The sequence below is a fragment of the Trichosurus vulpecula genome, chromosome 7 (assembly GCF_011100635.1).
Source record: "Trichosurus vulpecula isolate mTriVul1 chromosome 7, mTriVul1.pri, whole genome shotgun sequence".
NCBI lineage: Eukaryota > Metazoa > Chordata > Mammalia > Diprotodontia > Phalangeridae > Trichosurus > Trichosurus vulpecula.
In genome coordinates this window covers 249331067-249355084 of record NC_050579.1, presented here as the reverse complement: position 1 = coordinate 249355084, position 24018 = coordinate 249331067, and the positions used below count along the sequence as shown (strand labels likewise).

The 24018-nt window shown below is 42.9% G+C and overlaps 1 protein-coding gene across 1 annotated transcript in view; it reads right to left on the bottom strand.

Annotated features, from left to right (window-relative positions):
- Positions 1-24018, bottom strand: part of KIF6 (kinesin family member 6) — a 493781-nt gene that overhangs the window by 5660 nt on the left and 464103 nt on the right. The window contains exons 20-23 of the mRNA XM_036767567.1: positions 18676-18765; positions 13392-13478; positions 11957-12046; positions 5081-5191 (exon numbers count right to left, since the gene is read on the bottom strand). Of these exons, the coding sequence (XP_036623462.1) occupies positions 5081-5191; positions 11957-12046; positions 13392-13478; positions 18676-18765 (378 nt within the window). The remainder of the gene's footprint in view (positions 1-5080; positions 5192-11956; positions 12047-13391; positions 13479-18675; positions 18766-24018) is intronic.

Below are 24018 nucleotides of genomic sequence, written 5' to 3'. Positions count from 1 at the left end.
AACTGCCAGCGTATATCCAACCAAGCCACATCTCAGAGAGGGTTGCTACCATAGCAAGAAAGACCTTTGGTGAAACAATGGTTGTGGAAGGGTGTTCCTGATTTAGCATGATGAGGATGGGGAAAGGCTGGGTGTGGGTAGAGGAGCATTTCATAGTATAAGACAGGTTTCTGCAAGCCCTGTGGAGATCATTTTGGGAAAGAGCGATGGTGACAGGAAGATTAGTGAGGTTGTGATTGGATTGCATTTTAGACTAGCGAGACAGAAAGAGGAAATGGAGAATACACTTGGAAACAGATCACAAGCCTGGCACGGAAGCATCATTAGGACACCTGCTGGAGCATTCCCTGCCAAAGGCAGAGGACTGGGGGGGAGCAGTGTTGGGCGTGTGTGGTGACAGTCCTGCTGTATTTTGCCCTGTTAATCCCCCATCTGAGGTAATGTGTTCAATTCTGGATGCTACATTTTTTGGGAAGGACATTGATCAATGGCTAGTGTCTATAGGAGGAAGATGAAGATGATGAGGGGACTGGGCATATGATGATTGACACCACAAGATGATTAAGTGAACTGGGGGTGTTTAGCCTTAGAGATGGGAAAATTTAGCACGGACTCAATAGCTTTGTTCAAATATCTGAAAATGTGGAAAAAGACTTAAATTTATTCTCCTTAGTCCCTGAAAGCAGAACTGGCTATAGTGGATAGATGTTACAAAAGAGACAGCTTTATGTAAAGATTAACTTCAGAACAATTGCACCCATCCAAAAAGTTGAATGGGAGGTAGTGGGGTTCGAGCAAAGAAAGACTGAGATGTATTGTAAGGGGTTTCTTGTTTCGGCACAGTCTGGTCTAGAGGTTCTCCTAATCCCCTTCCAGCCATGATGTTATATGGTTCTGTGAAATGTTACCAACAGTAGGAACCCAGAAAGCACTGCTAGTGAGGGTGAGGGTTGGGCAAAAACTGAAAAGGCCCATGGGAACACAGGTTTATTTGTTTTTTAAATAAGTTTGACATTTTGTTATTCTAGACTTGACCGACACCAGCAAATCCATATACAAAGAAAAACCGAAAAAGAAGATTGTATGTGAAACTACAAATATCTATTTATCACTTTAAAAAAAGAGTATATGATGAAAAATATGCAGCAGATATGTCCTTTTTGTTATATTATAGCTACTCTTTATGATATCTAGCTTGGTGGAGATGTAGTGGTAATTTTCTCCTCTTCCCCTTTTCTTTTTTTCAGTTTCCAAGCTGTCCTCCTTAAGGCAAGATGGGGGACTTCAGCTATCTGACTATCTCCTGCTTTACCAGGTGGAACAAGTAACAAAGGGAAATGCTATTCTGGACCTGATTCTCATCAACAAGGAGGACCTGGCTACTGACCATGGGAACTTTGAAGGTCAAGTGACTACTCCATCATAAAGTGATAGAAGAAAGGAAGTTGGGCAAAGACTAACATGTACCCCTGATTTGGGAGAGCAGATTTCAAAGGCTTCAGAGATAGGAAAGGTAGGAGCCAGTGGCGTAATATTTTGCAGGGGAATGAGAAAGAAATTCTGAAGACACAAGCACAAATGATTCCAGTAAGCAGGATAAGAGGAAGCCACCTACAGAGAGTGATGTGGGCACACAGGGAACATATTAACAGACTCAAATTTTTAAAACAGACTTACTCAAGATAGAAGAAAGGGGGAATAATTGGGGATGAATACAAAAGAGTAGCATGGTCCTGTTAAAATTGTGTCAAGATTGCTAAAACCCAGAATGAGCTGAGGCTGGTGATGAACACTTAGGTCAACAAAAAGGGTTTTTATTTGCTAAGAGGAAAAGAAATATTTTTTTAAAAAGGGACAAGCTTAAGATGAATAGGATGATGAAAATGGACAATATGGTAAGAAGGTTGAACTACACAATCTTTACTTTACTTCTGTTTTCTCTGCCAAGGAGAGTGGGAAGGACAGAATGAGAAGAGAGAAAAGAGCCAAGATGCATTCGGAGATGGTTGGTCAGCATTTAACTGCCTTCTGTGAATTCAGATCACTATGCCCAGATTAAGCACACATTCTGCAGTAAAGAAAAAAATGAGTGGAGATGTTTGCTGAGCCAATGTCAGCAATATTTCATAGGGTTATAGATTTAGAACTGGCAATGCCCTTGGAAGTAATTAAGTTCAACTCGTTCATTTTATGGATGAGAAAACTGAAATGCAGAGAAACTCTCCCAAGATCACATAACTAGTAAATATCTGAAGTCAGATTTGAATCTAGGTCCTCTGACTCCTTTCCACTTTATTTACTAGGCTACCTCTCAGAAGGAGCCTAGAGGATATGAAAATGGCTAAAATACTGTAAATGTTAAATGCCACTTTTTTTCTTTAAAAGAAATAGATAAAGTCTGCAAACGATAGACTACTCATTTTTAGGCATAAAGAACTCCTACTGATGCAGATGACAACTCCTCTGTAACTTAATAGCCTTAAGGAGCTACTTGGGGCAATGAGAAGGTACATAACTTTCCTGGGATCACAAAACTTGAGTATTTCAGGGACAGCTTAAGTGGTACGGTAGTAGTGCACTAGGTTTGGAATCAGAAAGACTTTCAAATCTGACCCTGGGCAAATCACTTAACCCTGTTTTACCTCAGTTTCCTCATCTGCAAAATAAACTGGAGAAGGAAATGGAAAACCACTCCAGGATCTTTACCAAGAAAATTCCAAAATGGGATCTCTAATAGTTGGACACAAATGAAATGACTGAACAACAAAAAAATCAGTAGAGACTCGGAGCATTTTTCAGGGCTGCTAGGTGGCACAGTTGATAGAGTGCTGGCCCGGAGTCAAAAAGACTCATCTTCCTGAATTCAAATCCAGACCCAGACACTTACTAGCTGCATGACTCTGGGCAAGTCACTTAGCCCTGTTTGCCTCAGTTTCCTGTAAAATGAACTGGAGAAGGAAATGGCAAACCACCACAGTATCTCTGCTAAGAAAACACCAAATGGATCACATATGACTGAAAAAACTGAACAACACAACTGCCATAACTTCATGACTCCAAAGTTTATCCACTAGACCATGCTGACTTTTGACACAGACTTTTATTATTGGCAGAATTCTATAGATTATTATTAAGGTGTTGGCTTGGGAGTACTTACAAAGGGGAAGCAGCGATCATTGTATCCTAGCACTACGTCTAGTCATGCCAGACTGTTGCGAGTCCCCGGCCTTGAAACCAACTCGGAGATCCCCCCAAGACCCAGGCCTTTGCCTAGCAAAGGGCCTGATCTCGCGGACAATGTATGGGGCAGGAGCCGAAAGGTGGTGAATGACTCTATTTTTTATTTCAGCAAGCAGCATTTTTATATCTTTGGTGACGTAGGTACATTCTTTGGTTATGTGGGTAAAAGGACAGGTAAAATCAAGACACCTGGGTACTAGGACCACCCCACTCCGCCTACTCTCCTCCCCTTCTCTTCCCGAGCTAACCCGAAGCTCCCTGCGGTCAGGCAGTCCAGGCAAAGAACCGGAAGTTCCATGTGCTCTGGCAAGCCCAGACAGAGAGTCGGAAGTTCCATGTGCTCAAGCAGGTCCGGGCAAAGACCTGGAATTGCTAGGGAGGCAACAAAGGCGAGACCCCTCCTCCTGGCTCCACCCATAACTCAGAGCCCTGAGTTTATCTCAGCAGGCCCTGGGCATGCAGGTCCAAGGAGGGCAGGGCTTGGCTCTAACTTGGCCCATAACACCAGACTAAAATCATTTTCATTTCTCACTGGTTTACTGGACTGGGAGATTAGAAAAATGATGTAGATACCACATACATAGTATTACATGCTACCTTTAGATTTCATCCAAGCAATTATGGTTGTAGAATCACAGATTTGGAACTAGAAGGGACATACATTGGGGGGTCATCTGGTCCAATTTCCTTATTTTATAGATGAGAAAACTGAGGTCCATAGAAGTTAAGTGACTTGCCCGAGGTCCTGCAGTCTCAGATCTGAGATTTGAACATCATTCTTATAACTCCAAATTTAGGCTCTTCTAGATATGTCGTGCTGCCATATTATGTTTGTTGACAAGATGGGACAGTATGGGCCAGCCGCTAGATGATAGGACAGGCAGATCTGGAACTGGTTGAATGTCCAGATCCATAGAAGTATCTTTACTAGGCCGAGGCTGTTTTAGAAAGAGGTCTCTCGTGGAATGTCCCCAGGATCTATACTAGGCCCTGTGGAGTTCAGTATTTTCATCAATGACTCAGATGAAGCCATAGATGACATGCTTGTCAAATGTGTAGGTGACCTCCGGGTAGGAAAACACAGTTAACACATTGGATGGTGAAATCTGGATAAAAAAATATCTTTATGGGCCAGAACTTTAGGTCAAGTACCAAAAGATGAAAATAAGGACAAATGAAAAATTCTGTACTTGGGTTCCAGAAATCAACTTCCCAAATACAGGATGCACTAAAATGTTTACTCTGTGATTGTTTTTAATATCTTTAATCCTGAAGTGTTTATATGTTGTTTAATTATTTATGTGTTGTTGACTACTGGTGGTCAAACCAGTGACATGAGACACACTAATATGGAAAGCTTAGGTCATCCTATGGAATTTAAACAAGTTTCCAAGCCATGACCCAGTTCCTGTGTGTTTGGAGAAGGTTGGGCAAGGAAGGGAATTTCCTTCTTGTTCATGGAGAACAACAGATGTGGACCACTTAAGGAGGGAGTGCAAAGCCACATGCCACATCAGCACTTATGTTTGTAGGTTGCCCACCCTGAAGGGCTGAGAGCTGGGAAGTAAGGGCCTGAGAACTCACCAAATGGCTGTTCTAGTGTACCTGCATGTACACACACATGGAGATAAATGTACACACACAGATATACACACACCTACATACAGACACCCCCCCCCAACACAACAACCTACCTACAAATGCAGAACTCCCCCCACATACACACGTAATCCCTTGGCCTTATTCGGTGGTACCTGCATCAGCAGAATAGCCTGGGCTGTCCTGGGCTCATTCTCAAGATTTCTTCCTAATGAAGATGCTCTTACCTCTTGGAGGGGACTTACCTTTTTTCTTCAGTAAGTTTTGTCTGGCCTTGAGAAATGCCAGGATATCAGTGTCTGTCTGACTGTCTCCAGTGAAAGGGATTGATGAAGAAGGGCTTCCTAGGACCCTGAAATAATTGTATTTCATACATTACATAAATGACATCTGTATAATGCTTTTAACTTTTAAAAACGCTTTCACATATGTCATCTCATCTGATCAGCCGTGGAGCGGCACTGTGTTGTGGAAGGCGCACTCGCTGAATTTACAGTCGGAGGATGCGGGCCCCAATCTTCTCAGCTCCACTGCGCACTCCCTGGGTGACTTTCAGTGAGCCACTTCAACCTTTCTGAGCTTCGGTTTCCTCATTTGTAAAGAGAGGGACACGGACTAGATAATTTCTAAGGTGCCTTTCAGCTTTAAATACTTCATTTAAATACTGCATTTTCCACTGCTTATATTGGAGTGTAGCATCATCGTATCCCTTCCTTCTCCCCAAACCCTCCTGTCCAAGTTCATCTGCAGGAAACTCACCATCAGGGAGGTGCAATCAGTTGTGGTACCCACTCCTCATTCATCTCTGTCCCCCTGATTGGAGGGTAGAGCAAAAACTCCTCCCAAAGCCTCCATTTAGAGGGGGCTCAGAAGCCCAGCCAATGTACTCTTCGTTACATGCCCAGCCCAGCTATACTGCTTGGATTTGACTCCACCATCATCATGCCCCCTCTCCCCCAGCTGGGTACCTCCCCCACATCATCTCCCACCCCCATCCCCTTTTCAGCTTCCTTTTGTATGTTGTCTTCCTCTGTTAGATTGTAAGTTCCTCGAGGGAAGGGACTATCTTTCTTTTTCCTAATTGTATACCCAGCACTTAAAACAGTTCCCGGAACATAGCAGGTGCTTAATAAATGTTTATTATATCATAAATACAATGATTCTAAATTAAGTGATGGTCAGAGTTTCTATTTTCTTTGTGGTCCCTCTGGCAGTGTTTTTCAACCTCAGTCTCTTGGGCTGAGATCACAGGCTGAAGGCTCAGGCAAGAGAACAGTCGTCCTGGGACGGGGGAGGGGCTCAGCATGCATAGTGTGGCTGGGTGGTCGGTTCTTAGTGGTGTGATGCACACACAGCCTTCTAAAGTTGGGACACTTTTTCATTTGATTTTTGTAATGTCCTTCTGACAACGCTCTCCACTTACAAGTAACAGTAATGACGGTGAGCATTCATATGGCACTTTACATGTGTCATCTCATTTGACCCCCACCACCACCCTGGCAAGTAGATATCCATATTTTTTCCTCATTTTATGGACGAGGAAATTGAGGCCCAGAAAGGTGAAGTGATTTGCCCAGGGTCACATAGCTAGTACACTCCTGAGGCCAGATTTGAACTCAAGTCTTCCTGACTCCAAGTCTTAGCGTTCTTACCTGTGCCTTCTATATGGTTCTATATGGTTGTCTGACTTTAAAATTGAAGGGAAATGAAGTCACTTCTCAGAGGACTGAATGACACAGTGTTGATCCAGCCATTCTAGAGAGCAATTTGGAACTATGCCCAAAGGGCTATAAAAATGTTCATACCCTTTGACCCAGCAATACCACTTCTAGGGTTGTATCCCAAAGAGATCACACAAGTGGGAAAAGAACCCATATGTACAAAAATATTTATAGCAGCTCTTTTCGTGGTAGCTAAGAATTGGAAATCAAAGGGATGCCCATCAATTGGGGAATGGCTGAACAAGCTGTGGTATATGAAGGTAATGGCATACTATTGTGCCGTAAGAAATGGGGATGATACGGACTTCATAACAACCTGGAAAAGCCTACACGATATAATGCTGAGTGAGCAGAGCAGAACTAGGAGAACATTGTACACAACAACAGACACATGGATTCTGTGATGACTAACCCTGATAGACTTTGCTCTTCTCAGCAATACAAGGTTCAAAGACAACTAAGGACTCGTGATGGAGAGAGCTATCTACATCCAGAGAAAGAACTATGGAGTCTGAATGGAGATTGAGGCATGCTGTTTGCTCTCCATTTTTTCCCTTGGTTTTTCTTTTTCTCTTCTGTTTTTTTTTTGTTTCTTCTTTCTCATGATTCATTCCATTGGTCGTAATTCTTCTTTACAACTTGACTATTGTGTAAATAAGTTTAATGTGAAGTTATATGTAGAAGATACATTGGATTCCATGCTGTCTTGGGGAGGGAGGGAAGGAGGGAGAGGGGAAGAAAATTCGGAACTCAAAATTATGTGGAACTGAGTGTTGTAAACTAAAAGTAAAAAAAAATCTTAATTTTTTAAAAAAAGAATAAAGCAAAACAAATGTCCTCAAAATAAGAGATACCCTGGGATGTTTCAAAACCAAGTCAGGAAGCCTTGTCCTTGAGGCCATTTATTTTGCTTTCCTTCTCCATGTCTGCCCTCTGTACAAACAGATTAGCCAAACAGGCCAGGGGATGGCTAGGCTAATGGCTTTCTCTGCTGTCTCAAGACTTTTAAACAAATGTGTTTCCGATTTATAGTCTCTAGACTCCAAAAGCAAACATAGTTCTATACCAGCCAGCTTCATTTAGTGAAGAGTCCTTAGCATTTGTGGAGGGCTCCATGGTGGCTTGTGGCAGGTCAGTGACCCTGCTCTGAAAGGCCATTTTCCCTGGGCAGGGGCCCAGGAGCTGTCCTACACTGGGTAGAGGGAAGCATTAGTTCTGTGTCCTGAGGCTTGGGAGCTCAGCATCAAGGCTGAGTTTGAGAGACTTCCTACTTTCCTGGTTCCCTCCCTCTAGATTAATTGAAATTGAATCTAGTCCAATTCAACAAGCATTTTAAGGTTGTTTCCTGCCATTCTATCAGCCAGTGGTCAGACTCCTTAGGAGCCAGAGCTCCATTGTGGACTAAACTCCTTAAAATGTATGTGTGTGTGTGTGCACGTATGTCCATATACATGTGAATGCATGTACATATATACATGCATATCTATCTACATAAATGTTTTATTCATGCTCTCACTTTTTAAAAACATAGTGTCATCACATAATGTTTGGGGTTCTTAATCTGGGAGTCTGTAGATAAGATTTCAAGGGGCTGGTGAACTTGGGTGGGAAAAAATTACATTTTTATTTTCGTTAACTTCTAACTGAATTTTATAATTTCTTTCCTAATGAAAGTAGACAATAAACATTCTAAGAAGGAGGTCTATTGGCTTCAACAAACTGACAGAGGGGTCCATGACATAGAAAAGGTTAAGAAGCCTTGGGCCTAATGACTCATTCTCTCCTATCCAATGCCACCCTCCCTTTACGTAAAACAAATCAACACATGGCCATATGGGACCATGCATGCCTCACTACACAACTCTCTGCTGAAAAGCTGGAGGCATGCTTCACTGACAGTCCTTAGAACCGGCTCTGCTGTGGGTGACTCTTTTCCATCTCTGAAACCAGCTTCCCTTTCCACATCCCCCAGATGCCTGCATATCCAGAGAGGGCCTCCCGAGGCTCAGGGACATTGTGAAAGCTAAGGAAGTAAGTTCAGCTGACAGTCAGAAAAAAGAAGCTCCCCGTATGACTGCTGTGCCCAGAAACTGTCCCTTCTCTAATGTTTGGATTTTAAAAGGCGTCTGACCTGTTTTAGGGCTGAGAGACCAAATATATCTACTGGTAACTCATGCAGCTTATCTTGGCTGCCAGGAGAGAGAGAGACAGAGAGAGAGAGAGAGAGAGAGAGAGAGAGAGAGAGAGGGAGGGAGGGAGAGACAGACAGAGAGACAGAGATGGAGAGAGACAGAGATGGAGCGAGACAGAGACAGAGAGAGGACAGAGAGACGCATACACACAGAGACAGAGAGACAAAGAGACAGAGACACACACAGAGACACAGACATAAACTGAGACAGACACACACATACACAAAGAGACAGACACAGACAGACAGACAGATATTAAGTTTGGATCTTCCCCTATACTTGGAGTCTCTGAGCCCTTCAGCCTGTAATGATCTCTCCATCTTGAACTACAGCAGTTACCATGCCAAATGCTGGATACTTCGCATTTCTGGGGGGGACTGTAACTTTGATTTCATTGGTATTGGGAACCGTCTGTAGTCTGATTTTCGGTACCAGCTCCATAGTTTATTGTCCCTAGGACATAGAGGTTAAGTGACTTCCACAGGGTCACACAGAAGCCTGCCTCCTGACTCCAAGGCCAACACTGCCCATCCTGCCCAGGGAGTACTTAATGTACACTTTCTGGTGGTATTTCTTCCTTTGTGTATTCCTTGTTTCTCTATCTAGGCTGTAAGCCCCACAGTCCTTCAGGAGGTATTGTGGCATAATGAAAACACAGTGAGGTATTACAAAAGTATACTAGGACCAAATCTAAGGGATCCTGGACTTGACTTTGAATTCAGCCTGTTACTAGCTCTGTAAACGGGGACAAGTTTACCTTTGAGCCTCAGTTTCTCCATCTGTAAAATGGAGATGATACAAGGTTTTCTGGGGGGATCAAATGAGGTAATGTATATAAAGTATTTTGTGAACTTTATAAAGCACTGTATAAATGACCCAAGTTCAGGTCCTGCTTGCATGAGTTCAAGTCTGGCCTCAGACACTCACTAGCAGCATGACCCTGGCCCAGTCACTTAATCTTGTACGTTTCAGTTTTCTCATCCATAAAATGAGCCGGAGAAGGAAATGGCAAACCACTCTGGCATCTTTGCCAAGAAGACCCCCAGTGGTGTTTCAAAGAGTCAGGCACAGCAAGAGCACCAACAGCTAGTCCTCTAACCTGTCAACGTCCTAGACAGTTCTCTTAATACTACTAGCTGTGGAGGAAATGTCCACACTGGAAATTCCTCACCACAATGGAATCACAGCATTGTTCTTCCCCTTTCCCATGGAGCCGCTACCACACCAGTCTTTATTATACAGGGCCCTTCGTGTCCTCTGTTGGTTGGCTGATTGGAATCTCTGTTTGGCCCAGATGGGAGACCTGAGCAGGAATAAAATGCTTATCCGTTTCATAGAAAGTACTGGCATATTGAATTCAGCCACTGAGTACTCCTCTGAATCCCTTGGGATCCGGGGGCTTTTACAGTTTCTGAGCTGACTTTGGCTTGTGGCCTCACTTAAAAATAAAATGGGCCCCAGGATTCACTTGGAAATAAAATCAGCCTGTCAATAAAATGCTAATGCAGAAAACATCTTAGAATTGATTTGAGAAACTCTTCTCTGACCTTTGATTATTCTGGGATTAGACTGGAGGAATTTCAGTGGTGAGAAACAAGGGAACCCAGCCAGACCTGAGGATGCCATCTCCCTTATTAGACTCTGAAGTGTGTTGAAGTTTCTGGGTCGGTATCGGCCGGCATCTGACACTTTACTTCAAAGCATGTCTGTTTCAGTTTAATAGTCTGTCTTGTGTCACTTACTATTTTAAAAGCTAACTTCTGCATGTCCTTCCCAAGCCATACACTTAGAAGATACTCAGTAAATATTTGTTTATGGCTCTCAGGCACTGGGGAGACTCCTGGGTGGTCAACCTAGGGCACTTCTGCTCCCTAGAGCCTCTGTGCTGGAAGGGCATGGAGTTGGTGCTGTTCAGGTGGCTGCATTTAGTCTTAGGATGCCCCTATGGTTTCAATGTTCATTTCTGTGGTGATGCTTCTCAGTCAGCTCTGACTTCTCCTGATCTCTAGATTCGCATCTTTAGTTGAATCTTGGACATTTCAAAGATGATATCCCACAGCCTTCTTCCACTCAACATGCCATAACTGAACTTATTATACTCACCCACCCCTCCCAACCTTTCCCTCCTCCCAAACTTCCCTATTACTTTTGAAGGTACCACCATCCATCTAGTCACCCAGGCTTGCAATCTAGGCATCATTCTTGACTACTTTCTCTTACCCCCACCCCCATCCAATATGTTGCCAGAGCCTGTATGTTTTATGTTGAAAACATCTCTCATATATGTTCCCCTCTCCTCTGACCCACTCTGCCACCATGTTGGTACAGGTTCTCATCACCTGACTCCTGGCCTATTGCAATAGCCCACTGACTGGGCTCTGTGCCTACTTCAGTCCATCTTCAATCCAACCATCAGATTAGTCTTAAACTCCAGTGGCCCCTTGTTGCCTCCAGGATCAAATAGAAAAAAATCCTGTTTGGTCACAACCTGCCCCCCCCTTTAGTCTTCTCTGCCACATACTTTGTCATCTGTCCAGTGACACTGGCTTCCTTGCCGCTCCTCCTACAAGACAACGTCTCCTTGGTCTGGGCATTTTCACTGGTTGTCCCTCATGCCTACAATACTATCCCTCCTTATCTCCATTTCCTGGTTCCTTAGCTTCCTTTGAGTCCCAAATAAAACCCCATCTTCTATGAGATGCTAGTGGTACCTTCAGTCTACATACTATCTCCAAATTATCCTGTATACACACACATATAGTTTGTACATCATTATTTTCATGTTGCTTCCATTAGACTGTAAGATCCTTCAGAGCAAGGGATGTCTTTTGCCTTTCTCTATATCCCCAGTGCTTATCAAGTGCAGGCACACAGTAGGCATTTAATAAATGATTATTGACCAACTGCCTGCATGCCAGTATATGCCCAATGGTGTAGTTCCTGGGAATTACCACAGGGTGGTGCAGTGACTCTATCTAGGCCACCTGAGCATGCCTTTAAGATGAATGATTTTGCTGGGGAGCGGAGAGGCTGTGGGAGATTCCAGGAGGCTCCGGGTCAAGCTTCCCTGGACAAAAAGGCTGTGGAACTGTCTTTCTGCCCATAAACAACTCGGGAAGGGGCCACTTCTGGCTGTAGAGGAGCCAGACCGACAATTTACCAACTCTACTTTTATAGACCCATCCCCAGGACAAGGACACGAACCTTTCTTCCAGATTGGGGCTGCCTGGCCGGTTCTTCTGGTTTCTTGATGGAGGGGGAGGAGAAGGCACTTTATTCCCGGGAGTCAGGTCACTGCCAATGAAACAAAACAAAGGGCATGAAAAGGGTTACCAGGGAGGAAATTCAGACCTTAATGGATATTGTTCTTGGTGGTGGTGGTGGTGGTGGTGGTGGTGGTGGTGGTGGGTGTGTGTGTGTGTGTGTGTGTGTGTGTGTTTGTGTGTGTGTTGATATTGCTGTATTATCACACTGTATTACTACGCATTATTAATTTTTAAGCTCCACCCCACTCCCTAAAACCCAAATTGAGCCAAAGCAGCCAGAGTTAGGGAAATGGTTGGGCACAGTGGTTAGGAATGAGGAAAAGTATCTAGTGTCCATTGGTCCAATAGAATACCTATTCTCTACCTTCTCTACCAATGAGTGGAGAGCTGGGGTGGGTCTACAAATGGCCCTCCAGCTCAGAACTAAAGAGCATCTTTAGGACTCTTGGGAAGAGAAGCTATGTAGTGATCAGCATGGGGATGGACAGAAATGTAGCGGCTTATGTAGGATACAGGTGAAAGAGGTGCCTCTCCCATCCAAGGCCAACCTACCTAGGAAAGATTTGGATGACAGAATTTGCTTCAGGCTGATCACCCAGAACCAAAGGGATGATGGATGGATGGGGCAAGGCAAGAGAGAGACAGAAAATAGTTTCTAGCAGGGCAGAACACAAAGATCTCTAGATCAGGGGTGAGGAAAGTGAAGGTCTAAATCCTGGGAGTTGAGCCAGAGAGCTTTGACACCTAGATGAGGATGGGGAGGGGTGGAACGTGAGGAATTTTCCAGAGTTAAGATTCCCGGGTTTGGATGAGGTACCCTAAGAATCACAGGAGAGGAGGAGAGTTAGGAAGAAAGTATCCTCCTCATCTGCTGATATTCTAGACGCATCATTGAGGGCTGAAGAAGCAAATTCTGGAAGGCTGAAATAGCCACTAGGCCATCCAAATCCACAGCAAAATAAAACTGAATCAATATCAAGGTAAACAATGTTATTAAAGGTTGAAGGTATTCAAACAAGAACAGGCTTAGGGGCTTATAGTTGCTATTAAGTACTAGAATTAAAACATAAGAATCATTACAACATGTAAACCTTTTCATCTATAAATTAGAGCCTTTCCCCTTATGTTCTCCTGTAGTGCTCTAGAACAACCCCCTATTTATATTGGTGTGGTTTTTTTCAGGGCCCTGGGAAAGGTCCTAGAAGGACAGAAATACCAGAAACAAAGTGGAAATGTAGAACAGAATCCATCTGGGTCCCAAATTGGCCGGTGCAAAAGAAGAGTTTGATAAGAAGGGGCTCGGGGGAAGGGGGAAGCAGGAATAAGGATTCCATCATTCCCAAGACACCTGGGTGAAGGGAAAAGCTACCAACCTTTCTTCCATATTAGGATTGCCGAACCTTTTCTCATAATTTCTCGATGGAAGGGGAGAGGGAGGTGGACTTTTGGAAATCAGGTCACTGCAAATGAAAAAAAAAAGAAACAGAAGGGCATGGGAGTTTTCTGGGGAAGGAATCTAGAAACCCTGCCTGATTATGTGGTGGTGGGAGGCGATGGGAATATTTTGTCATGATTATGCAGTTCTCTTCTGAGGACTATAAAAATATACGTCTCAGTACCAATCAACCAACAAGCATTTATTAATAATACTAACAATAATAGCCAGAGTTTATATATAACACTTGTGTACTGGGCACTTTAGCATCAGCTTGGAACTGATTTTTTTGGGGGGAATTACATCATCATTATAGAAATACCATATCCTGGGTGGGTAAGGGAGGGGATGTTTCTCTTTAAAAAAAAGTTTTACTGAGGTTTTTAAAAACAAAATTGATGGTATTCCCCAGTAAACTGATTCATTTTCACCCTCCCTCACCCTCCCTCGTCCCAAGCCCTCTCTTGTAACACAAAAGTACAGGTAAGCAAGAACAAAGGGTTGCTTTGCCATGTCTGACAGGGTATCCTCCATTTTAGGCCTACAGTGTGCCTTCACCCTTCTGATGTTTCCACATTGTTTCCTGACTCCTGCTCCATGTGAACCTTCCCTTGGCTCACAATTTACCCGCTGTAAACTGGGCTGGCCCCTGGATCTGGCATTTCTCAGCCCACTGAATACCTTCTTCGTTTTGACTTTGAAAACCATACTCCCACTTTGAGCCATCCATCCCCGGCTCCGGCTTTGGTCTGAGTTGTCTCTCTCCTTCCCCTGGGGTGGTTAACTTTCCAACACATGGTGGATTAAGTCCTGTCTGAGAATGGATCTACTAACTGCCTGCTGATCTTTTTAGACGGGCATGAGCTTGTTATAGAGATCTGCCAGGAAGGATGCTAGGCAAGTGAGTTGTTACATTAAAAAAATAATCTCTTACATAATCTCTTGTATGCTCACCCATGCCATTTTTGACTGGCCAGATATATTTACTGACTAGGACTGAAACCTCGGTCCTCCACGAATTTCTGGGAAAGACTTGACCAAAGTAGTCCATTTGGTTCTTCGTCTCCTCTCCAGGGCCCTGGGACTAGTTAAGAAGTGGAGAGAGCTGTAGCTCTGCCATGGTGGCTCCGCTCTTCTTTCTTCCTAGCCATCCAGAACCAGTACCACTGCCCCATATTAGAACTACTGGGTCAGCTGCCTAGGAAGCCAATATTTACATAATTGGATCTGAGTGGTGAGGCCAATAGCCTGTTCTTAATGTGGGAGACTGATAAGTAGAAATGGTATTCCAGATCAAATGAGGCTCACCTGAATTCTGGGTAATATTGATTCAGTTCAACCTTTCCACTGAGGTTACTTTTCATCTATTTTGTGTATGTCTTAAAGGTACATAGTTATTTACAAGTTGTCTCCCCCATTGAGTGAGCTTCTTGAAGCTGGGGACAGTGCTTCTGCCTTTCTTGGTACCCCTTGTGCTTAGCACAGTGCTTGGCATGTAGTACATATTTAATAAATACTTATTCATTGATTGACAGCGCTCCCGTCATCGTCCAGCGTTTTATGATGTCACAGTCTATGTAAATGGTATTCTTTCTCCTCTGCTTCTGGGGCTCTGCTCAGCACGTTGAATTAGTCAGTGTTCATTCATTACATTGATAGAATGGAAGCTGCTCGGGAGTGGGGAGTACGTCATTCTTGCCTTTTTATATATCCCCAGGGCCTGACACACAGTAGGACTATATAATAATATAATGTAACGTAATGTAATGTAACGTAATATAATACAATATAATATAGTACATAAATATAATATCAATATAGTATAGTACAGTGCAATTCAATACAATTCAGTATAATACAATACAATATATTATACAATATAATACAATACAATAAACATAATATAATACAATAAATATAATACAATATCATATCATATATAACATAACATAACATAATATAATACAATGATGGACTCGTGATTTCACTGAGATAGGGGAATCCAAGGTGAGAAAATTCCCTTTCCCAGTGCATGCTGGTACCTTTTCTGCAAGCACTGAGACGTTAAAACACTTTTGCAGGATCGCAGAGCCAGCATGTGTCAGAGAGGACAGTTCCTGCCCACTAAGGGATGGCCTCCTTCTGGAGCACAGTAGGCCCTTAGTAAACACTGGCCAGCTGCTGATTGGCTGACCCAGCACCAGTTATTTGTCAATTAGAAGAGGAGGAGCTGGAGGTCCTGGTGCTTCTCCCACCCCACAATGTGGAGACTACACTGTAGTTGGGAACCTCACATTAGCAAAAGATCTCTAGTTTTCTATATGGATGACATGCTTCACTGTGGAGTGGTACATAGAGTAGTGGACTTGTCGTCAGCCACTTCCTAGCTGTGTGACCCTGGACAAGTCATTGTCTCCCTCAGTTTCCTTATCTGAAATGGATATAGCGACAGCACCTACCTGACAGAGTGGTGGCGAGGATCACACAAACTAACAAATGAAGCGCTTTGCAAAACTTTAAAGTGCTATATATGCAAGATATTAATATTATTAAATCCCCAAAGATGCCGGTTTTTGTAACCTCTGGACTTTGTCACAACAGCAGCAGCCACAGCAACATAGCTGCAATCTCACCCTCTGACCTGCCTTGAATGCATTTCTCCTGCAAGCTGACCCCAGGTAAGAATCCATTTGAGGTGTGGAGGTACCATCATCTTGAGGGAGATCCTCATGATCCGTATGAACCCTAAGAATTTAGAGGACTTTGAGGCTCTTCAGAAACTCAATCAATCTCAGGTCCTCTGGATGCTGGATTTTTTTTAATATAGGAGATTTAATTCCATCATCTCTTCCATCTTGGGGTCGCTAGAACCAATAAACCAATACGCAGATTTGCTGCTGTGGAAACCAGATTTTGAACACTCGGTGGATTAGCTCCCTCAGCTAACGATGAGCAGAAGGAATGGAAGCTGCACGGCTGCTCAGCCTTGACTGGATCTGCTGGACCTTTTTCCTGGCACAAGGCAGAAGGCGACTACATTAAGGCATGGCTGCCTGGGCTCCAGGCCAGAGCGACGCTTGCCTTTGAAAGACAGCTGGTTCTACCTCTTCACCCTCATCTTTATACCAACCTCAGAGAGAGACCTGGTGGGCAGTGTTCCATTTCTGCAGTTAAATGCGTAGGCTTTTCAAAATTCTCTATGGCTCCCTGGATTTTGGTGACCATACATAGAATATGATATCTCTTGGTAGGTCCAGTTATGTTAAGTATATCCTTAAGCTAAGGAACTCGTGCAAAATGTATAAGACTTGTCATGATTCTTGCCCCACTATGAGGGGTTGGGGACACTGACCAAAGTGGCTAATTTTCTGCCCCACAAAGCACCCTTCCACTACTGTCAAATTTGTTTATTTGTAACTCTTTTTAAATAAAATATTTTCTGACTTTTAAATTCTAAACATCTTTGTAACCACCAACAAAAACAAATACCAAATTAAAGCAGAGGATAAAAATGAGATTGTACATAAACTCCAAGTAATTTACAACTTGCTTAAAATTCTGCATGTTAACTTTAACAAATTAAAATACCATCTTCTACAGGAAGCCTTTCCCAATTCCCCTCAATGCTAGAGCCTTCCCCTGAGTTCTTCTCCAATTTATCCTACATATGCTTTGTCTGTATGTGGCTGTTTGCATATTGTCTCTCCTCTTAGAAAGTAAGTTCTTTGAGAGCAGGCACTGTTTTTTTCTTTCTTTGTACTTCAAGGGCTTGGCACAGTGCTTGGCCCATAGTAGGTGCTTAATAAATAATCCATTGACTGAGCTCAACAAACTAAATTTACAACTTAATTTTAATAAACAAAATAAAATAAAAAAAATTCTTGTTGCTTTTGTGTCCCTTTTTTAACATGAGATTTTGGGTATTTTTTAAAAACAGTCATAGAATTCATGCTGCTGATCTTATTCTCTCTTTTCTCACTCATCACTCAAGTATGTTTTTTTAGCTTGATTGTTTCCCATCTTAGCTCCCCTTCACTTGGGGCCCTGTTTATTTCACACTCTTCAACTGTACTTATTTACCACTTCATATGTACAAGTTCACTTTTCTACAGCATATTCCTCCCCAATTAGAACACACTAATTGACACTAAATGGTACTTCAGGTGAGGTGCTATGTCATATAATCATAATACTAATAATAGTACTCGTTAACATTTATAGAGCACTTTACGGTTTCCAAAGTACTTTACATCCATGTGGCTCACTTTACTCTCCACAGTTAAATTTTATTGTTGTAACAGTTTACCCCAAACTTGTCCTTCTATGAAAACTTTCAACTCCTGGTTCGTCCCCACACTCATACCACACACTATAATTCCGGTAGTTGATGATTGTTTTTTAAGAATTGGAGGCTGGGGTAGCTAGGTGATGTAGTAGATAGAGCACCAGCTCTCAGTCAGCAGGACCTGAGTTCAAATTTGACCTCAGACACTTACTAGCTGTGCAACCCTGGGCAAGTTTACTTAACCCGATCACCTCTTAAAAAAAAAGAAGTAGAGGTTGCTTGTGGCTAGCAGCATTGCTCTAGGGATACCTTATGGGTCAGAGGTCAGGAAGACTACCTGAAATCTGTATGTAAACAAGCCCTTTGAGAAGTGGGTCCATTCTCAATCATGCAGTTAGTGATTTTTGTAATAAGATTAACCAACCTTGCTCTGAATTTATCCCTTTGTTTGGTGGGCCCCCATCCTAGTTTTCTGGAATCATGGAAAGCCAAATATTAGTAATCCCCTGCAAGTTGGACTTATATCCAGTGAATGCTCACCCTCCCTGTCTCCCACCCAAAGAAGACTGTGTAGTTTTTGGTAGGTCCTCGACTTGTGGTTCTTAATAAGACTGGAAGAGACATTCAAGGAGGCAGTATGGTGCCCAAAGCCAAAGTAGTGTCATTTAGCAGATGGGCTTGAAGGTTAGGTGGGGGCTAGTCCAAAAATAATAAGCTTATTGCCCTGCATTTAGTGCAGAGTCAAAGCTCAGCTATACTGCCTTCACGTAGTGTGTTGGGAAGACTGTTGAGGATAGGAGGATTACTAGTATTTGGCTTTCTATGAATCCAGAAAACCAGGGGGACACAAAAATCCCCAAATCAGAGAACACCAGTTGATCAGATCCAAGGTATCACATAAATATCCACGGTCAGAGGAGAAGGAAGAAGTACTAACCTCTCTTCCACACTCGGGTTGTTAAAGCTGTTCTTCTGGATTCTTGATGGAGGGGGAGGAGAAGGCATAATTTTTCTGGAAATCAGCTCACTGCAAAGCAAACAAAACAAAACAGCAGAAGTTTGCCAATGAATAAATTTATCCCTGAGAGCTAAGAGAAATGTATTTCTTTGATGATTTATAAATTCATTCAGTCTTTGGAAAATTACATCTGCAGTCAGCATAATTCATTCCTAGTTCCACAGAGCTTTGGTTATCTGGAACCTGTATTCACTGAGAAAAATGCTGGGGGAATACCATGCTGAAGCAACATGCTGACAGTATTAATTACTGTGGAATGACATAATTACCTGCTCTGTCCACTTTGAGGACTATGAACTCTAACAATTAAAATAGATACCTTTCAATTCATTTAAGTAAACCTCCAAAAAGCCTGTCTCATCTTAAAAGATTCCCATAAGAGTTATAAATACTGGAACTAGATGGCACACAATACTCCTTCTCTTCTCTTCTCCTCATCTAGCCTTCCTTTATGCCAACCAGAATCAACCATCCCCTCATATGATAGCTTTAATAAAGCCAGTCTCATGGCAGTCAGACAAAGAAAAGTGTGGGCCCATCATAATTTTTTTTCTTTTTAAAATCTTTTTTCTTATATACTTTGGTCTTAGGTCACATTCATTTCTGAATGCCTCTCTACCCCACTCTGTCTTTCTCTATCACGAGCCATCCCTTGTAACAAAGGTTTAAAAAAAACAGTTTCAGCAAACTGGGTCTGATAGTGTATGCAATATTCTACACCCATAGTCTCCCATCTCTGCAAAGAGAGGAGAGAAGCACATTTTTTTCAACTCTTTTCTGGGCTAAGCTGGTCATCGTAATTACATAGAAATTAGTTTTAGTTTTTTTTTCTTTCCATTTGTACCGAGGTAGTTATTGTGCATATTATTTTCCTGGTTTCATTGCTTCACTTTGTATCAGTTCATGTGTTCCCATGCATCTCTGAATTCTTCATTTTTATTGTTTCTTACAGTTTAGTAACAATATTCCATTATATTCATGTACTGTAATATTTTTCAGGTGTGTCACATTTTAATTTTTCAAGGGAGAGAGAGGCATAGGTAAGTTAGTAGATTGAACCCAGCTCTAATCTATTCTCCCACTCTTTGGTTCATGACACCTGATCTGGTTCTAAAGCAAAGCAGCATTTTCTAAGAGAAAGAAGGAAGGGAGAGGACTGCTAGAGCCAGCCCGACTCCTCCCCATGGGCATGCTTTTGGAAGACAGGGCACATCCAGCTGGGGAATTGATGGGAGAGGCTGTTTGACCTGTTCTATCTTTCTCTTGAATTCTGATGCCTCAAACCTCCTCCCTTCCCCCACCCCTTGCATGGTATCCCTCTCCACCAATAAGTCCTTCACTCATAAGATCTGGTGGTATATGGTAACACTAAATCTGAACATGAGTGTGGATGGTGTATACTCAGTCGGTCCAGTGCCCTCAAGTCACCATCTAAGGCTGTTCTTCCCTGAGCCAGAGTGGCCTTTCACAGTTGGTTTGCCAATATTCCAGGGTGGGCAAGCTTCCAGTAGTGGGCAAGCTTGCAGTCTCCACAAGGCATCTACTACATCAATGCTACACAGTAATTTGCCAGAAGAGACTTTCTGAGGTCAACCCCTGAGGTGCTGGGCACTGGTAGGAAACTGAGAGCCTACTAGAGATGTCCATTATGTCTCGTGTTGCTGCTGACCTTGGGCTACATGTAGGCAAGAGCTGTAATGATGGGGCTATTGTCACACTGGTTTTGATCATTTGGCTGCGTGGGGGAAATCTCAATTGTCTTCTCTTTGCAGCATGTCCTGTTAGCTATTTCCAGAAGCAACTCTGAACTTTTGAAAACCTCGGGGCAGGCCATCAGCTGGTTCTGGAGCTCACAGACATGGTGAGCTGTTTGATCATCATTAGCTCATCCAGCTTTAAGAACAGTCACTGGAGACATGCTTCCAGGTCCTCCTGTATCATGGTGGAGTTGGCCTCCATCTTCAGTAACACCTATGTCAAGGCAGAGATGAAGTTCCATCTTTATTTTTAAGTGAAAGAGTTGTAGTGCTCTCCCTCAGTGCCTCCGTCTGCTCCTTCAGGGCACCTGGCCCAGGGTGCTCACAGAGCTCCAGTGACTCCCCCTCCCCAGTCTCTGCTTCCTGTCCCTGGGCAAAGGGGTGCTTGCAGTTCAGTGCTCAGCCTGGCACTTGTGCCTTTTTTTGACTTTCTAGCTCTATCTCTCCCAGACACTACTACGGTATCTTCCGTGGAGAGTTCCCAAAGGGGTTGGCATGTTCTTTGCTTTCAGTTCTTTGCTACTGTAAACATCACCGTTATGAGTGTTTTGGGATCGTTCTGTCTTTGACCTCCTTAGGGTATGCAGTCACTTTAAAGCATAATTCTGAATTCTTTTCCAGGATGCTTAGACCAATGTATAACTCTGTCACAGTGTTATCAGTGTGCCCAGCTTCCTGCAGCCCCTCTAGTACTGACTATTTTAATCTTTTGTAGCCTTTGCCAACTTGTTGGGTGTGAGATGAAACCTCAGAAACATTTTGGCTGGCATTTCTCTCATCATTAGTAACTTAGGGCAGATATTCACATTACTGCTAATAGTTTGCAGTTCTTTTGAGGACTGTTTATATTCTTTGGCCACTAGGGGATGGATCTTGGTCTTAAATAGTTACATTAATTCCTTGTACATCTGAGATATCAGTCCTGTATCAGAGATAATTGATGCAAAGATTCTCCCCAGTTGACACTTCTCTTTCTTATCCAAGCTTCACTAATTTTTTCATAGGAAAAATCCTTCAATTTCATTTCAGAAATTATCCCTTTTTTCCGGGCAAAGGGGAGGAAATTACCACTGTCTTTTTTTTGCTTAAGAACTCTTCTCCCAGTCTGTGATAGGTCCTCATGTCCTTTTGTAATAGTGCGTTCATGTAGCCATTAGGAACTTACTGTGTTAAGTGGTATAAGATGTTGGTCTAAACTTAATTTCTATTGAACTGCTTTCTAGTAGTTCTTGTTAAATAGGGAATTCTTTTTCAAGTAATTTATGTTTTAGTATTTTATCAAATAGAGTTATTGTTTATAGTGTTTCTGATTCTTCCTCATGTAGTCTATTCTGTTGATTTATTTTTATTCAATATTAAAATAGTTTCATTCCTTTAAAAACAAAAACAATCTGTTGCCTGATTTCTAAAGGGCCCTGCTTACTGTAATGGCTAAGCTCTGTGACTGTACCGCTAGTTTTATAGTGTAAAACGGCCTGTGGCTCTGTGGCTAGCATGCAAGAGCATGATGCAGCCACTAGGTGGCAGGATGTACAAAGGTTTCTACTAAGGACACTCCACCCTCCTCTGGGGTGGCTTTTTACAGAGAGATTTCTGGCAGAGAATGTGAGAATCAGTGTGACTTCTTAGCCTTGCTGAACTGATTCCTTTACACTGGGTCAGGGTCTGTTTGGAAGCAAGAACAAGCTGGCTCATTAAGGCCACAGTTGCCTCTGATGAATTAGCTATGTTGGGGCTACTTCTAAGACCCTTATTCATCCAGGAACAAACCCCCTCCCTGCTCCCTCTGTGTGTTTTTATACACACATGTAAGGTCTGGGTATATATACACATGTATTTTATATAAGAACACATGGAGTTTCTGCCACATAAACACAGCAGTGGACGAAGTGCCCAATGAAGACCAGCGCAGAAATACGCAATGTGACGCTGAATTGAATTTAATTGAACATCATTGAACTAAACGGGAACCAAACTCCATAAAGCTGCCTTCAATACATCAGATGCTGGTCCAAAATAAGGAGCAAAGAACAACAGCTCTTGGCACCCAAGGGAAAGAAACCTGAGCAGAATACTCACTGGCAGCCACATGACAAATTGAAAAGTCCAAAGAAGGAGTGGTAGATGTCTGAGGGGGTGATTTATCCTATCCAGAGATGCTGGGTGGGTCATGGAGTAAGATAGTGAACACCAAGTGATCCAATTTACAGACTACGACAGAAAGAACCACAGACGGCTGACCAGGACGCCAAAAAGTTGGTGGGATGAGTCGGACTGTGGCTGTTTGAGCAGAAATTTAAATGGTGGTATGATGATGTGAGATCATCCTCGTGGTCACTGTATGTGTACTCTTCTCTCAATGAGTGCTGGAAGGAAGGGGGGAGGAAAGAAAGGCAGAGAAGCTTCAAGACTGAAGATCCAAAATTCAAGGTCAAGGGTGGTGCAAGGCCCAGTAGAATACCTTGGGAGAGGAAAGAGACAAAAGGAAGGATTCTTTGGTGGAGAGCAAGACCTCTACAGTTGAAAGGGAGGCTGTGTGGTGAAGTGGAAAACATCTGCCATCAGCTCTGTGATGCTGGACAAGCCATTTAACATCTCTGGGCCTCAGTTCCGTAAACGTAAAATGAGAAGTTGGACTAGATGACCTCTAAAGTTGAAATGTATGAGCCTATGAGCTTCAGAGACCACATAATCAAATTTTCACCACATGGAATCTTGCTATAGGCAACCAGGGGTATGCTAAGTCCCAGAATTGCTTAGTTACTAAGCACCACCACTTAACTCCCATCGCCATGCACACGTAAAGTCAACACTAGAATGAATGATCTCACATCCTCATGCTCACTATCATTTACATTTCTGCCCAAACAGCCACAGTACTGACTCATCCCACCAACGTTTTGGTCTCCTGGTCAGTCATTTGTGGTTCTTTGGGCTCCAGTCTGTAAATTGAATCACTTATTGTTCTCCATCCTTACTCCACGACCCAGAGAGCATCTCTTGATAGCATATATTGCAGCTTATAGAATTCACTTCAATTCATTACACTGAACATCTCTGCCCTGATCTTCATCGGGAACTTTATCCACTGTTGTGCCAATGTGGCTTTGCAACTTCTGACCTATTTTCTGTTCATGACATTTCATCAACGTTGATGACTGAGGTAGTTCTATTTAATATCTAGTTTGGCATAGTGGAAAGACCACTGGGTTTGGCCATCCAAGGAACCTTGGCTTGCCTGCTTACTACCTGTATGCCTCTGAGGAAAATCACTCCACCATGAGGGAGCTGACTTTATGGTCTTTAAGGTTCCTTCTAGCTCTGAATCCTATGGACCTGTGAATTATTTCAGCCCTCTACCTGAGCCATGCTTTGTGGTCATTGAAAATCCATCTGGTTTTAAACACCCTACTGGCCTGGATGACCCCCTGCAGGTGCTATAGCTTTTCTTGGAGCTCTGCGAGGATATTTGGAAACAAAACAATCATCCACGAAAAGCAAATTG